Here is a 17,919-nt window from a genome sequence, read left to right on the forward strand (position 1 = left end):
ATCATCAATCCCTATGTGGTCCGGCTCAAACTCCCATCCTCATTAAAAGGTGAACCCAACCTTCCATGTTTCCCTACTCACCCCGGTGTCCTCCAGTCCCCTGTCAAACAGATGCTTGCTGCTGGAAATGAGAGTGGTGAGAGTGAAACATGCAGTAGAAATAAGCGAGATTAAGAAGCCTAAAATGCTATTGCCATAGAGATATAGAGTTAATTATCTTTGTGGATTCAACAAGCTCCTTTCACGCTACATGCAGTCACTTTCTTCTTCTTTTTTAAACCAACTGGTCACATGTTGTAAAACAATGTTCCGATTATTTGTTTTATTTATATTTAGTCTTTTTTGTTTACAGCTCTCTCTCTCTCCGTCAGACCACTATATTGACTTCTCGCAATTAGAGATAAGGCTCCATGAGCAGCTCTTCTGATGTCTCCAGGAATGTTTCACCACTGAAAGCAGAAATGAGTCATGAATCAATCAATGAATTCTCATTATTCTATTTTGAGTGCTAGCTGTTCTCAGAAGAGTTCCTCATTGTTGTTTCCGACACCGGCATCCTTCCCGACTCAAAGCAGTCGAGTGTGGTGTTTTCTGTGCGATCGAGGAAGCCACACGGAGCTGCTGTCTACATGAATCACAGCGCTCATTAACTCACCAGTGACGCTCGCAATCTATGGACCAGTCTGCATATTTATGCGCTGCGACTGCTGCTCCACTTCTCCCCACAGACACCGTGCGCTTGCTCATTGAGCTTGTTTGACATGCCGCGCAAGCTCCCAGGATATAGTCGTGCATCATGTTTTCATCCCTCCTCAAACAAGGAGGGATGAAAAAAAACAAAACATGTTGTTGTGGGGATCTGATACACAACACACACACATATATATATATATATATATATATATATATATATATATATATATAATAAGATCAAGGCTTTACCCAGATATAGAAGAAGAAAACACAGTAACTAAGATATCACCCAGTCAGCTTTCAAGCTCTCCATCAGAGACCCTGGGGCAGAGAGAGGGAAGAGGGCGGGGTTTGCCAGGCCTTGTTATCCAGGACTCCTCCTGCTGTTCATCTCTCACCCTGGGGCAGTCGTCTTGTGTAAGCAGGATGAGGACCGGAGGTGGCAACAACAACAAAAAAGGGAGCCGTGACTTGCACGGCTTAATCTTTGGGACGTTAATGATAACTGAAAGGGCTATTTTAGCAGCTGCGGTGAAACCTGGTAATGGACTAACTGCTGCTGCTGGGGACGCGTAGTGTGCGTTCTGCATCCCTCGAATACTCTCCTCCGATGACACACAGAGCTGTGAATTGTTTGCATGACATAGGAAGTATGTGTCAGTGGACTGAGGAAGGGAAACATTTGGCGACGTTCGCGGTTGCAGGGGTCACCGGTGTCAGCTTGCGCAGCTACACATTGTAGAAATCACAGTCCTGCTCGCACTGCCACGGAGAAGAGATCTACTGTAGGCGCTCGCTAGTTACTAAATAGAGTCATGAAAGGCCTGGGCACAACAAGTCTTCATTAGTAATGCACAGGTCAGCTGTGACGCCATCCAGATCTTCCGGGATATCGAGCCCAGCCAGAACATAATTATGATCAGAGACCTGCATCTGCATAATGATGGTTAATGAATAATGCACCACACCAGGTGATCTCTAACTAGCTTTGTTATCCCCGTCGGCCGCGTGACCCTTCTTGCACGTTGTAGAGTGGGGCTTTGTAGTGGTGAAGCGCAAACCAGTCGACTTGACTCTAATCTGAATACATATTGAGACTGTAATACATATTTTTTATATCAATAATCCTTTTTTTTTTTGTTGCCTTTTTATTAGCCTACTATCTCATTCACTATATGCTGTTATTTCAAAGTCACCAGAAGAAACAGTGTTGCCATTGTACGTTTTTTTTGCAAACTCTGGGAAAGATAAAAATGTGTTTCATAAATACATCTTAAATAAGCCTCATTTTTTTAGAAAAGCACAATGACACGTGGTTAGGCTTAGGCAACAAAACAGACTGTGACAAAAGATCCCAGTCTGTGTTAAAATAATAATGTTTCCTGGCGACTGGCTGGTTATTTAGTTGTATTCATTCATGGCAATTCTTTTTTCCAGCAATAATTGTTCATCTGATAATCTGAGAAGAGTTGCAGTCACTTTCACATATATTTCACATAGTCACATATTGAACTGGTTTTGTATTATTCTTATATTCCTCTCCTGTCTCAAACCGATTTGTTGAATGTATTTTGTCCTCGTGTCTTGCCTCACTGAACTGTGCACGGTGCGGCATTTGTAATTTACACAGAGGCCAGGGGCACTAACATGTGTGGTGTTCATAGTCATTTACTTCATACTATGTAAATCAGCCCGCACGTTGTAGCTCTGTAGGACCTTTCATCAATCAAACAGCAGCTCTGATCAATGGTGACAATGACAGAGTCTTTGAATGCGGTCGGGACCAATCCGCCATGACAGTCCACTTGCTCCTTCGAGACCTCAAATGACCTCGCCCATGTGACGAAGTGTCAGGCCCAGGGGGGGGGGGGCATCGGAGCTTCCCGTGTCGCTGTGTGTTAGCATCAGAAACACTACACGCAAGCCACCGGCCTCAGTTACTCCACGCCCCGGGTTCCCTTACACGTTGGACCTGACCCTGACCTTCATGCCTCAAGTGAGAGGTACGGCATCGTCACCATTCCTTTTGAGAGCACGCGAGTCACGGATCAAATGAGAGATCAACACGAGGAGGTGAAAGGCTTCTTCGGGCTGTTCTGCGATCCAAACCTTTTTGGAGTCCCCAGTAAAACTACTTAAACTCCACGAGAGCTTGGCCCTGTGGTCCAAGTAGCCGGCGAAATCACCTACGTATCTCCGGTGGCGTGCAAGTCTTTAACATACAGCATGTCAAGTAAAGCTGTTGTGAGCTAATGATCATCCGGAGACATCTAAATCTGCCAGGCTCGTTTACTCGGCTACAACGCTAACGATGTGTTCAGTGAACTCCGGTATGAATTTAGTTTTCAGGCTGCAGAATAAAAACCCAACGCCAACTCAAAGTGTTTACATGCAACAGATTTTGTCACATAACGGGTAAAGTGACCAGCAGTTCATTAATTAAAACATCTCTATTGTAGATATGGAGTAGATGACTATGAATATCACACATTTGAGTGCCCCTGCCGTCTGTGTAAATTACAAACGCACCGAAGCGGGTTTGGCTTTCTGCTTTTTTGCTGAAGACCCAAATCAAGTGACTCACTCAGACAGCTGTAAAGCTCAGTGGAACGTGGAAGCACCTTTCGTTCCACTACTCTGCAAAAAAATTAAACATTAATCAGACGGACAGAGAAGATAATTGCGGACCGTACTCACATTGAATTGTGAATAGCAGCTCCTTTGGCAGAGATGCTTTACGCACACTGAATAGCTGCTGCAAGTCCTGCTTTGTACCCTGAACAGCAGCCCTCCTCTGTTCACTCAAACGTGTGAATAGATACAGCTGGATATGAATGTGAGCAGAGGTATGTGTCATTCATATATGCCAATTCAAATGCTTACAGGCTTTTGTTTATTCATTTAGGACCTTATCCAACACAATCCTTGTACAATATTACAACAATATTTAGTTTTAGTTTACACAAGATGCGATGCTACCGGCACGTCCTCATATCCGAACGGCAGAATACGTCAATGGCTCCTCAAACAGCGTAAACAACCAGCGGCAGGCGCACCTGGTGAGAGGGTCGCAGTTTTAAACATGTGGTGAACGGGTCAACGGACCGACATTCACCTGGTTGCCCTCACACATTCATACATGCCATTACTAAACGACTATTCCACCCGTCATGTCACGTTAACGCCGTGAAGTGCTTTTAGGAAAAGAACATAAGTATATGAGTGAAACATATGAGTGAAAATAAGTCAACGTTGGCTTTTTGTTTGTTTGACCCATCCTTCCACCCCAACCTCCTCCCTACGTGGACTTTGTTGCTCTTTATACTATGTCGCATGACTTCCTCCTTTGCTCCTGTCATAATTACTAGAAGTCGCCACCTAACAATAAGAATAACTTTGGGTCCCGGCAATCCGTTCGCCGGTGTAACAGTTGATAGGGGACTCCTCTCGAGTCACTACACGGTGTGTACATATCACTACAAAACATATCCTGTTGATCTCGAGAGTCCTCTGCAATACACAGCTCGAGCTGATGAGCGGTTGCCAGAAAATCAAAGGACAGACATGAATACACACACACACACACGCACACACACACACACACACACACACACACACACACACACACACACACACTGGCAGCAAGACATACAGAGACTCCTTCCATTTGTTGTGAGACTGTGACTCTCTGTGCTCTGACTGGACTCTCACTGGCATCAGCTCCAGTAAATAAGTGAAGTGTGGAAGCTGCTCTGCGAGAACTCCGACAACTCGTCCACGACATGCAGCGTTTAAGGGTTTCGGAGCTCATGTCCAGGGCCAGATGATGCAAAAGTGTGGGCTAACCTGACAGAAAAAATGTACATTTCTGTGAGAGTGTCACACGTTGTAGCTGTGACGTGAGAATAGATGGGGGGCCGTGAGTGCACGGCTTTGTGGAAGGATGGCGTGAAAGCAAGGACATCCAACAAAATGGATTAACTACAACGACCTTGTGGCAGCGATTTATCTGTATTTTTTTTTTCTTCAAATATGATCGACTGCAAATGAGCGTTGTGGGTGTCATGAAATCGTACCCCTATCAACAAAGAGGCTTTCGACAAATGAGAAGGAATCGTTATATCAAAGTGCCCCGTGCGCAAAAGGAAGTTGACATTGAACGTCACCACCTGGAACGAGTGTTTTTAAAAAGATCATTTTTCCAAACACGATCTGCAGCTGTCCTCGTGCCTCTAATCGTGCTACAGGCGGTCCTCAGCTGCAATTCCAACCGCCAAGGACACCATTTGAGCTCTGCCTGAATGCTACAGCATGAAAGGCTAATAAGTGGAGAGCGAGAGCGAGGTAGGGGCGGCCTCTGAGCTGCTTTGAGAGAATGTTAATTGGACGATTGTGAAATGGCCTCACGATGCTTCCTCTGAAAGAGAATAAATCTGTAATTCAGAATTCCTCCGCACTGTGGATTCCTCATAGATCCTTGACGCAGAGTTTTTCTTTACTTTTTTTTCATTTTCCTTTATATATTTTACCATACAGAAAGAGTTTGTATACTAAAAACGAGCATGGACAACATACTCACCCATACTCCTCCCTAATCTCTTCTCTGGGATTGTTCCAGCAGGTGGAGGGGGCGTGGCCTAGAGTCAGCCAACATGAAACCTTGTACAAGAGGGTCATGTAATAGAGAGTGAGAGAGAAAAGCAGCAGATTAAATGCGAGGGATGCGGGCATGTTTATGCGGCACAAAAAGAGGGAGGAGGCCGCAGGGAGCGTGATGCGGCAGCAACATGATGTCATCCGAGGGGGGCCGGGATCAGCCCCCCTCGGATGACATCATGTTGCTGCCGTCGCCGCATCACATTGATGACATTCTCTGGCAGAAAGAAGGCCGTGTCTGCCACGACCCTGTCATCTAGTGGCATGTTACGCTCACCTGTTCATGGACAAATGAGAGTGGAGATGGAAGAGGAAGAGGAGCGAGAGAATCAGAGGATGAGCTCCGGCTGAACTGCAGTCTGTGAAATCCAACATATGGTCGACTGCTGTTTTGAAGCCTTGAGTTTCGGCCATCGCCATCTTGACTTTTTGCAACAAGTGAACAGCGGTGGCCATATTTGGACTGCAGATGAGTAACATAGAGACACCGTATACGGCTCTGGTAGCGGTAAAGACCTGTTAAACTTAGTAAATGAACGTCATGCTGTATTAAAGAAGACTTCTAATTGATTGAGACCATCAACTCTTGTCTACAATGTGCGGAGGTAATAAATCAAGTGCAAAGTCGGGTCATTTTCTCATAAACTTCTATACAAACTGACTCTTTTTTTTTTTGCAACCAGAGGAGTCGTTCCCCTGCTGGTCATTTGAAAGAATGCAAGTTGAAGACACTTCAGCATTGGCTTCACTCTTCAGAACCAGAGGTTTGCCGTCTGGTTGCAATCCAAACTTTTCCTTGATTTGTTGACAGAGCCGGGCCGGCCTCACATGTCTTTAAGTGCATGTTCGTGCATTTCAGCGCGTCCCACTGGCTAGCTAATGGCCGCTGCTCTGCTCTGCACTGCGCTCATACAACGCTTACGGTTGTTTGCGTTGTCGTGGAAACGTGGGTAACATCCTCCGGTTCCGCCTCGGGTAAACACTGTTAGTTTTGTCAGCACTGTTGCTGTTGCTTGCACTGTTGGCACTGTTTGCTGCCTCGTTTGAGAGCCCTGTGGCACTAGATCTGTTCTGAATTTTATATATAATATTGCAACGGTCTCTTCTCCTTAAGTAGACCGTAAGTGTGAAGCTGCTGTTAGGTAATGCTACACACGGATGAAACAACTTTCTGATGATATTAAGAGCACCACTTTCAAATTTCAATGAAAAATTCTGCTGCTCTGTTGTGCATTCGATGGATTGAATACTGCACTTTTATTCGCCGTGTTGTATTTGGAGCGGCATATTACTGAACTCTTATTGCACTAAAACCGTCCACTGGTCTAATTTCTATTTGTGTTGCAATTTATTTTCCTCATTTCATTCTATTATAACTTGCCCCCCCACCCACAGTGCTCTACAAATGAACTAAACTTTGCCTGCCTTTCATGATTTCCATTGTTCAATAGTTGAGATGAAATAGGGCACTTTAGGGTCGCGGTCGGATGCTTTATTTGTGTCGTCCTGCGTTACTCGGTTGTCGGTGTCACTCAAGACAGATTTAGCTCAGTGTTGATTGGCCGTGTCAGTCTTAAGAGGTGCCACTGCTCTGAAACATACTGACTTTGACTGAGGCGACGGCACTACTTCACGACAGTTATCTGAGGTCTTCACACGTCGTCATCGTCATCGACATATTGCTTCATAGCTGTGCAGGGTCAATCTAACAATCGTACACACATATTCAGCCATGGCATTCTTTCAATCTTTTAGATAACACTACAGTCACGCTTTCTGTCCTCCAACACAACAAACTCTGTCCAGCAGTGTGAGAGTTGTTTCAGGTTTAGGTCGGGGGAGACGCATATGGATGGGGAGACAGTGTTCGAAAACAACACCAGCCGTCGTCGTACCACGGTTGTCTCGCGGCAACGCGGCACCGCAATTTGAGAATGAGGCTCTCCCTTGAGCGAGACTCTGTCCATAATGTAATCAGACATTTATAATAATAATTTGAGCCCGTCAGTGGTAAAAACAAGTACTAGTAGGTTCAAAAACGGTTGTCTCCACGTGTCACTTATACACAAAAACATGGGGAAATAGGATTCATACTGTATTTTTGTGTGTTTTTAGCGATTCAAAATGAGACGCTGTTATCTGCAAAGATTTAAGAATTACAATGATATAAAACAGATAACATTAGCAAATCACATTCGGTAAGTTTGAACTCTCCCTCTGTAAATTACTTAAAAAGAGTGATTGATTATGAAATTTGTTGACGTATAATCTTCTGTAAATGTTTTGGGGTAATACGTGATTAACATTACACAGTATATTGTGTGGATGTAAATCATGTGTAATGACACTGAGACTCTGATAGGTCTTTTTCATGCGTAATATTGGATATCATTCATAAAGTAAATGAAAAGATCTGAGATCAAGCACTCAACTTTGTTTAACAGTTTGGACTCACAAATGCTTTTATTGTTCAATGCAATTCAATTCAGTTTATTTTGTATAGCCCAATATTACAAATTACAATCTGTACACATACGTCATCCCTGACCTTTGACCTCACATAGGATCAGGAAAAACTCCCCAAAAATAACCTTTCACAGGGAAAAAAGGGAAGAAACCTTCAGGAGAGTTGAGGACACTCTGTGGGCTTGAAAAGATGCATTCAAAACGGTGGCCTTGGAATCTACGATGGTGAGGAGGGATGCCGGAATAAAGATGCTGGAAGAATACAACAGGATGTCACGCTGAATAGGACTGCACACATCTTAAATCACGAGAATTACGCTTTTTGCTTTCTGGTTCTGGTACGGAAACAATTCACCGTTGAGTTCAAATCAGGGTCATCGTGTTAACGTTCAACCCTCGGTATTTGTTGGGGTGTTTTATTTTGCAGCCCCTGTGAGGTGATGCTGGCGTGAGTGAGTCACCGAGTATCTGAATGGCGCGCTGAGTTTATAAACCTCCGCCAGCCCTCCACGCACGAGTTTTGAAGGCCACTTGTCTCCGCGGTCGGTCACGTATGCACATGCAGCGAAGTCCGACAGCCTCAGCATCCTTACTTTCCACCCTCGAGGGCACAGGAGCGCAGAGACAGCTCTTCATCATGAGGTCCTTCGTCCTCCTGTTCTTCACCCTGCTGTTGGTGTCCCACGGATCTTCAGCTGTCATCACAGGGGTAAGTAGGAGCAAACAGGTAGGGGCAGGGGGGGTTGATGGGAATATGGAAGTGCTTGCTTTTCAAATAAGAAAATGTTGCCTGATGTGCACTGTTTTTCATATCTTTTTGACACTTCACGCATCTTAACACAAAGTATAAAAAAAATTAAAAGATCAAATAAGTACATACATTCTTATTTATGCTTAGACCAAAACCTCCATTGTGACATTCATTCTCTGATGGAAATATTGGCAAATTATTCTTTAAATAATGATTTCAGTATTTAAATTATCCTGTGCTTTTAAAGTTTAGCTTTGGACAAAATTGAAAACATTCTGTACAGAAAAACATTTTTTAGACACCCCACATCATTGGATTTTTGGTTATCTAAAGGCATGAAGGGCATGATGTAAATAATAAGTGCAGTCTATCAGTTTACCCCACCACACCGCAAAAATAATAATAATTACCTATTTATATATATTTTTAGATATTTTTTATTTTTATTATTATATATATATATATATATATATGTAATTATTATTATTATATATATGTATATATACATATATATATTTATATATACATGTCAATGTACCCAGTTCTTCGAAATATTTCCTTTTCTAAATCAGGATTTATATAATTCTATGAGCATACATTGTGGCCATAATTTGCTCATAAAACAGCCCTCCCTGTCACAACAACCCTCTGGTCGCTGATGTGAGCTGCGAGAGGAACATGGAGCAATAAAACAGAAAGTGATTTTCATCCTCGTCTGTCACATGAAATCTCTTCTGTTCCTCTTCATTGTGTTCCCTTCATCTCATCCAGAGCGAGAACTGTCACTCAGCATCTCATCCAGACACTCCAGACAATAAACCACCACTCATCTTAAGGTGTTTTGTTGAGGTATGATATAACTAATGGTGTTATAACACAACGCCATTAGCATAATATGCTGTTAGGGTAACACCAGTGCGTTGCTCTTCTGCTGATATTGAATTTCTCACCCATCTAAAAGCTTTAGAACACACAACCTGTTTTATTTTTTTTTGTATAATAATTTGCATAACATTGTGTTTAAATACATTGCATAACATGTATGTATTATATCATTACATACATATTACCAATTACATGTCTCCTTAGATAAGCACCAGTTACACCAGTGACAGCTGTTCATTGCACATTTTCAAACCAAAAAATGTGCATTCACAGAAAATATGTCCTAAAGCTAAAGGACCAGTGTGTGGCATTCAGAGGAATTCGTTGGCTGAAATGGAATATAATATTCCTCATTTGTTTTTTTATTGCTGTAATCACCTGAAACTAAGATTGAAGAAGTGTTTTTGCTAACTAATATGAGCCCTTCATATCTACAGAGGGAGTGAGTCCTCTTCACAGAGTCGCCATGTTGCTACAGTAGCCCAGAACGGACAAATCAAATTGGCTCTAGAGGGCCTGATGCAGAGGTGCCTTAACTTGTATTTGACAAAAATAAGTCTGATTGTATAGAAGTCTAGGAACATGGCGGCCGGCTCCGTGAAGAGAACCCACTCCTCACGTGGAAATAAGTGTCTCATTCGGTAACGGAAACGCAACAATTCTTATTTTCAGGTGATTATTTAGTAAATAAAACATACTTAATACTTATTCATATTCAATAGACTGTCCTATAATGCTGTTCCTTTAAATAATGGTGGCAAATAACTGCACGTCCATAAAGCCAAAGTATTTTTGATCTGCGTAAGTCAATAATTTGCTTAATTAAATCACAGCTTCTATACTGTCTGTGTGTGTGTGTGTGTGTGTGTGTGTGTGTGTGTGTGTGTAGGCCTGTGAGAAGGACTCTCAGTGTGGAGGAAGGATGTGTTGTGCGGTGAGCTTGTGGTTCCGCAGCCTGCGTATGTGCACGCCCGCGGGACGGGAAGGAGACGACTGTCACCCTATGAGCCACAAGGTGAGGTCGTCGACAGACAGATGTGCAGTGAAGAGCCACCCACCAATGGTTCATCCCCGTTCAGTGCTGCTTTCAAAGCACCTCATCTCAAAAAAGATTCCCGAGAGACCAGAAAAAAAGCGATGTCTTATGGACGCACTTTCCAATGCGTCCAATTAAGCCTGACGCAAATTAAATAAATCTCTCTTTCTGCTTTCAGATTCCTTTCAATGGGAAAAGACTCCACCACACGTGCCCCTGCCTGCCCAAATTGTTGTGTATCACCTTAGTGAAGGGGAGGTCCAAATGTATCTCGGCATACAAGTATCCAGGCTTCCTCTGAGGACCATCCCTTAACAATCCGCCTTGAATTGCCTGTTTGTTTGTTTTTATTTATTTATTTAGAATAAAGATATATATATATATATATATATATATATATATATATATATATATGTATATGCATCGTCATTTTTGGTGGCAAGTTAAATTAAACTCTATATTTAAAAGAGAAATGCCCCCTTGGATGTAAAGGGGAATGATGACTGCTCCCTTCTGTGTATAAGTGTGCTTCTTCAGTTACATACACCACACACTGAAATCCAAAGAACACAAATAATATTTAATATATCGATTCAATCGTATTCAATGTTATAATTTTTACATTCTTCGATTATTGGACTCAAAATACACATGGAAACAAGCCGTCTTCTTCATTTGTATTTGGTTAAGAAGAATAAATGACACATGCTGCCTCACAGAACACCGTTTTCAGCTGCCCTCTAGGGAAACATGAGGAGAAACACACTTTACTTTACTTCAATGGTTACAAAATGACATGCTGAGTGACGTGCAACTTACAGTTTCATTATCCACTCATAACCCGAACACGCGTGCCACAGTAATGTTTCATGCTTTCACCAACGAAAAAGTAGATGAAGGACAAAGCGTGAGAACATTTGAATCGTGGTCAAAAGACGAGAGGAGACGAGAGAGTCTTTTCTCCCCTTCACCTCGGCAGCGAGTCTTTATCGCGGCAGGAGACAGTCGGACAGCGGTGAAATTAAGCATTGGTTCAAGGCCCAAAGAATAATTAGATTTGCCCAATGTGTAAGGCAATGACTCACATCAATCTTATTACTTATGAAATGGATGTTGGTCTTTCTGTGGCTCTGGACATGAGAGCATTCAAAGGAATGCTGGTAACATCGCCGCGACTGCTGAAATGAACTGTCTGGAGCCACGAGAACGGTCATGGTCAATAAATCGATCAGCTAACTGACAGATAGTGATTAGGCTGTTTTGATCTTCGATCGCGTCCTTTTTGAGCATGAACATTACCGAGCTCCGGGTCGATGGCAGTTTCGTTCCCGTACAACCAGACTCCATGGGCAATCGGGATTTTGAGGGAAACGTATTTCCTCCCCGATTACGCTTGTTTTTCACGTGTCACGAATACGCTTGTAATGAAAAGTCTGATCAACAGACACAAGAAAGCACGACGAAGACCGCATCTGCCTCAAATGAATAAAAACAACTAATCAGATCACGTCTCTAGTGTCTCTGTGCTAGGGGGATACCACCCGCGGTAACGCTCACTTGTTACAGTAGGTAGCGGTCGAACAAACACAGGACTTTCATCCAGGTCTCCGCTGTTCGTGTCCATGAAACGAAAAGTCGTCAAAGACTTACTTGAACTTAGCTATAGATGTAGCTTAATAAACAGTTTGTATGGGAATTTAGGAGAAGGGGTTGAACTCGGGGCTACATTACCTGCTACTACGTAACACATCCGCTACATTAGCTGCTACTACGTAACACATCCGCTACATTAGCTGCTACTACGTAACACATCCGCTACATTAGCTGCTACTACGTAACACATCCGCTACATTAGCTGCTACTACGTAACACATCCGCTACATTAGCTGCTACTACGTAACACATCCGAATCTTCACATCAACGGAATTGTTGGCAGTTGTGCTGCGTTCACACCAAAAGCGTTGCGAATGTTTCGCTCGAGTAGATTCCATGCAAAGTCAATGCACAGACGCGAATGGTTGCGAATAAAAAGAACATGATAAGCAACGCCCCTTCTCCGGCACGAATGAAGCAAATGGCGCGAATAAACCACAAAGAGTCGGGCGAGTGAAGTCGCACGAGTTTTGGTGTGACCGCAACATTAGAGTTGCACTGTGGGTAAAGTAGGCGGCTTGTTTTGACAAGGAAAAAGGGAACTTGGAATCAATTCTGAAGTTAAGAACTGCGGCTACCTGACCCAGACTAACCTCATTAGATGATAGCGTTTTTTTTAAGAGCTACATTTCCAGCTGTCCAAATTGTATTTAAGGGAAACCCAGTGAGGAGTACAGAGGTCAGCGCAGTTGCTTGGTGTTTAGAACGACTGAAAAAGTCAATAAAAGGTCAATAAAAGGTCAATATAATGTCAAGAAAAGATCGGCACAGAGAGTCGCCCGCTGGCCCGGAGAACGATGCGATGATCCAAAAATACCCAACCCGCATTCGCGTTGCACGAGAGCACGTGCAGGTGAGGAGCCTCCTGCGGCCGAGGAGCCACGGCAATTACACCACGATGACCTCAGCACGCCGGTAGCGGAACACCGCCATCGGTCAGGAACAAGCGGGCGTGTTGTGATGCTAATGGTTATGGGGTCACCGAGGGCAGGCAGCGGGTAGAGGAGCTCGGCGTTGGACGGATCAGAGCACTCGGGAACACCTCGCTAAATCACAGCAATTAAGGTGTGTACCGAGAGGACATGCTCAGCCTTTGAAAGCCGCGGTTTGGTGTAATCGAGGCCGCCTTCGATGAATGCAACAGCAATTAGCTGAATCAATAGCCGGCTGCTGGCTTGAGGAGGCAGGAGGGGATTGGGGGTTTTGAGGGAGTTTGATTAAAAAAAGCAGGTGCCACGCGATCGGCCTATTGAAACAAATCTAATTAAATGTATAATATTTTGTACCCAACATGATGGTTTAAATGTTGAAAGCCTTCTCCACACTGCCAAGAATTTAAAGATAATGAGTCTCTTTATAATAAATCACCTCTGGCCAGTTCCTCCTCAAATTGAACATCAACATCAATAAACCACTTTCACTTTATATACACTTAGAGACACTGTATACAATTTGTATTTTAATTTAATTTAATTTAATTTTTTTTTAAAAAGTCAATTCTTAAATGTAATATGTTCTGCCCTGCTATTTAATTTTATTGTATATATTATAAACATGCTTGCTGCTGCTACAAACAAATTCCCCCCTGGGGATGAATAAAGTATAATCTAAAAATACTGGAATTAGCCTCAAATATACCAACCACAAGCACATTTTTAATCATTAAATCTAACAACATGCTGTTTTTTAAAGGGGCACTCTCATTTTATACATTGTAGTAAAGTTGAGTTTACTCGTCACAAGTAGTTCAGTCTTTGAAAACAGATGTTTAATGTCTAAAATGAACCGCAGAGGTTTAAAAAGTCTACAAGTGAGAATTTACCAACTGGAGGATGGGAAAAGGAATGAAGTGGGTCCAGTTGCTTTATGGGGAATGACCCATTCCCAAGCCACAGAAATCAAGATATTTCTGCTTCCACTGCTTTAATTCTAACCATTCTTCTTTTAATCTGCCTTTTGCTCGTACCTCAACTTTATGGAAGTGCAACTTTAAAAATAAATACTCAAGTCTCAGAGTAAATACTAAGGACAGGGAAAATCCACATAGAAACACTAAGATAAGTGTATTGATTTTTCTTCCAAATATAGGGTGCAACTCTCTCTTTTTCTCTGTAAAATCTTTAAATATGTCCACCACCCTCTCTCCATAAACAAGAAGGCACACAAGAACAACACTGACCATGAGGCAGAATGAGTCCTGGATCAGGTAAAGACATCTTGTTAAAAAACTGATTATGGAACCCAAACAACTTATCGTCCATTTCTCATTTATTTGCTAAGAAATACAAACAATGCAAACATCCTTTCCAAAGCACCATATCTGTAGAAAAAGAACATCTGCATATCTATATGAGGAAATCCATTTCTCAACACAACTGACCCATGAAGAAATATCACACATATTTCAAAATAGCTTTCGAAGTGAGTTTTTCGACACCTTATCAACACAAAGATTCCCACTGGATTATGAAATATACATCATATCAGGTTGTTATTAAAAAAAAGGGAGGAAGGAAGGAAGGTAAAAAGAAAAGCTTTACAGTATTTACAAATGTGAAGCTGTCCTCGTTAAAAATATACTGAGATCTGCATCTCATGTGTGGTATCCAAAACAACTACAGGTGTCACAGACTCTGTGGAGGACCTGACTGATCAGGTGATAAAATAGTTCTGTTGTGTAGTCATCAGTTCTGCAAAATGCCAACAACCTCCAATGGGTGTAGATAGAATTTCAAAATATACAAACAGATAGCCAAAGTGACATTCATGTACAATATTGTAGCGGACAAAAAAAAAAAAAACGAAAAAGGTTGATATATTGAAAAGGGTGTAAAAATGTCTATACCCTGATATTCGAATTAATACAGCACAGACGGGTAAATTAAAGGTGATTGTTTTGGAGAACAGCTTTAGTTATTCTGATTAGGATGAGAAAATATAGCATTTATTATTTATTAAAGTTTTGGTTAGATCAAAATAGTGGGTAGAAAGTGGATTCATTGAACTGAATGTTCACCCTCCAAAACATCCCTGTGTGTATGCAAACACATTTTGGGGGACCGGTCTGAAACAAGATGTAATGGGTCTTTGGCAATATTGTGTGCGTGTGTGTGTGTGTGTGTGTGTTTGTGTGTGTGTGTGGGGGGGGGGGGTATAGATGGGTCAGATGACACAGTATGGCTCCATGGGGGTCTGTGTCCCCAGGCAGCTGGGGAAACAGGCTCTGAGGCGCATCCGGAGCTCCTTGTTGTACAGGAAGCTGATGATGGGGTTCGCCCCCGCCTGGGCGAAGCTCATCCAAACCGCAGCGCTCAGGTAGAGCTGCGGCACCGGAGCTCCACGCACAAATATTCTCAGGTAGCACGCGCTTATGTACGGCGCCCACAGAACCAGGAAGGCCAGCGTGATCATGTAGTACATCTTCCCGATGCGCTTCTCCATCTTGAACTCGTCCAGCACCAGCAGCCTCCTGTTGCCGGTGTGCGACGACTGCCTGATGCCCACGAGCGTCGGCGGGGTGGGTCCGTGGCCGAAGCCGGCGATCCAGTTGGCGGCGGCCTGCCCGGTCGCACCGGGCCCGTGGAAGGTCCAGTTCTGACTGATGGCCGGGACCAGCTGCGCCGGCTTCATCTTGCGGTGGTCGTAGACGAAGCACAGCATCTTGACGTACACCACGTGGGTCGTGCCCACGATGACGGCCAGCATCAGCATGAAGCCCAGCGTGTCGTTCGCCTTCACGTAGCGGTGCTCGAAGGTGCACTGCTCCTCCTCGCGGATGAACTTGTAGGTGCCGACGTCGAACACCGGTGGGAAAGCCATGGCCACGGAGAGGGTCCACACCATGCAGATCACCGCCGCGCACGTGCACAGGTTCATCCGCTTGTAGTAGAACCGGTGGTGGGCGATCGCCATGTACCGGGTGACGCTCACGCAGAAGAGCAGGAAGGCGACGTGGAAGCAGAAGAGCACCGACATGAAGGCGACGATCTTGCAGCAGAGCGCGCTGTACGGCCAGGCGGAGCCGCCGCCACCGATCGCCGCCATCACGAAGGGGAAGCAGACCGCGGAGCGCACCACGTCGGCCAGGCACAGGTCCAGGAGGAAGTAGTAGGGAGGCTTGCGCAGGGAGCTGTCCTTCAGTAGCAGCAGGGACAGCGACGCGTTGCCCAGCAGGCTGACGCCCGTGATCAGACCCAGGGAGGCGAGCTTGACCGCAGAGGCCGCGGACGCGTAGGTGTGTAAGGACGGGCTGCTCTCCCCGAGCGCGCTCGTGTTTGCCATCTGTGCAGCCGAGGCGGCGCGTATCCCCGCATCAATTCACGGACGAGCGGTGCTAGCCCGTCTGGATGCAACAACTAAATCCGCAAGCCCTCTTTTAACAGAAAACAAACAAACAAACAAACAAACAAACAACAACAGCCAGGAATAAATCCGTTCAACATCGGCTCGTGTCCATCCCGGTGTGTGCCGCGATCCCCACCAACAACAAACAAAATAAAAGCATATCTGTTTCTTTTTTTCTCTTCTTGTCCTTCATCTCACAAGTGTCCGGTGCAGACGGCGCCCCTGTCTGTTCCTCCAGCTTCTGCCGAGTGGAGGCGGTCTCGTTGAGCTTTAAACACCATCCCGGTAGGCAGCCGTTCGGTAGACAAGCGGCTCAGAAAACACATCTCAGTTTCCAACCGATGGCGGAGGTCTCCCGTTCGTATTCAGGAAGAAGAAAAAAGAAGGAGAAAGAAAGGCAGACACGGCGCAATTACGCACACACTGTCATCACCAGCGGCAGCTACATGTGAAGCCATAGGAAGGCAAACATGTTGGTATGAGCCGAGGACAGGTCGGAGGCTCGCAGAGGTGGGAGCGCCGGTGTGGGTCCGTCGGTGGATCTCACACCGCAGCGTCTAGACTGGAGCCGATGCGACGCACGTCCGCTTGCATGTAAGTGAGTGAGCAGGCCTGGGATCAGTCAGCTGACGGTGCGCGTCGAGTGCAATCCACATGGAGGTCTGTCTCCATGCACAGATGCACATGTGGACACACCGACATTGCACGATGCTTGATCGTGTCATGAAAAATAACAGATCATGCATTTTATTTGACTTGACTTTATTTTTTACTTTATCTTATCTTATTTTATTTAAAGATATGGGTCATAGGCCATAGTGTAATTGTAACCCATGTCATTGTATTAGGTTTTTTTTTTATGGGGCCATATACGAATAAGAGTGGTACTACAACAATAATAATCAATTCATTGCTAATTCTCTCCCTCTCTCTCTCTCTCTTTGTTGTTTTCAATGTGCACCGAATCATTGACAATCAATCATTACAAGGCCCATCACCCATTGATACAATAAATTCATGTCTGCACTTAAGTCACGTGAATATGTTTTGCCAGAAGTCACGAATGTCCTCATTAAACATTTTACTGACTAATACGCCACTTATGGACTCTCCCAAAACCCAAACGTACAAATATAGATACGATTTAGATGGATCGAGGTATCACACATTTAGAACGCTTACATGTGGGTTGAACGAGGCAAAGACACTCAGAGTATTAGATAATCTATAATATGTTAAAGTGTTAACTATAACATCTTGCTCTCAGCAGAACTTGTGTACTTTGAACTACCAGCTCTCGTCATGTGACGAGACTGCATCGATGCTGCTGGAGTGATTCACCAGCACCCCCTGCAGCCGGCTGCGGGGAGCATCACGAGCACACAATATGGCATGTTGGCCCCTCAACGTTGACATTGGCCTTGTTCACAACCG

General features: G+C 44.1%; 2 protein-coding genes across 2 annotated transcripts; one reads left to right on the top strand and one right to left on the bottom strand.

Moving 5' to 3' along the window:
• Positions 1-8,287: 8,287 nt before the first annotated feature.
• Positions 8,288-10,788, top strand: prok2 (prokineticin 2). Its single transcript, XM_034532072.1, is given in 3 exon segments — positions 8,288-8,524; positions 10,341-10,466; positions 10,666-10,788. Coding segments are annotated over 3 exon segments (486 nt in total).
• A 4,515-nt stretch (positions 10,789-15,303) lies between these two features.
• On the bottom strand, positions 15,304-16,444 carry gpr27 (G protein-coupled receptor 27). Its single transcript, XM_034533469.1, has one exon. It carries the CDS (start codon positions 16,420-16,422, stop codon positions 15,304-15,306), a length of 1,119 nt encoding a protein of 372 aa, XP_034389360.1. The 5' UTR covers positions 16,423-16,444.
• Positions 16,445-17,919: the final 1,475 nt, after the last annotated feature.

Source organism: Cyclopterus lumpus, chromosome 5 (genome assembly GCF_009769545.1).
Source record: "Cyclopterus lumpus isolate fCycLum1 chromosome 5, fCycLum1.pri, whole genome shotgun sequence".
Taxonomy (NCBI): domain Eukaryota; kingdom Metazoa; phylum Chordata; class Actinopteri; order Perciformes; family Cyclopteridae; genus Cyclopterus; species Cyclopterus lumpus.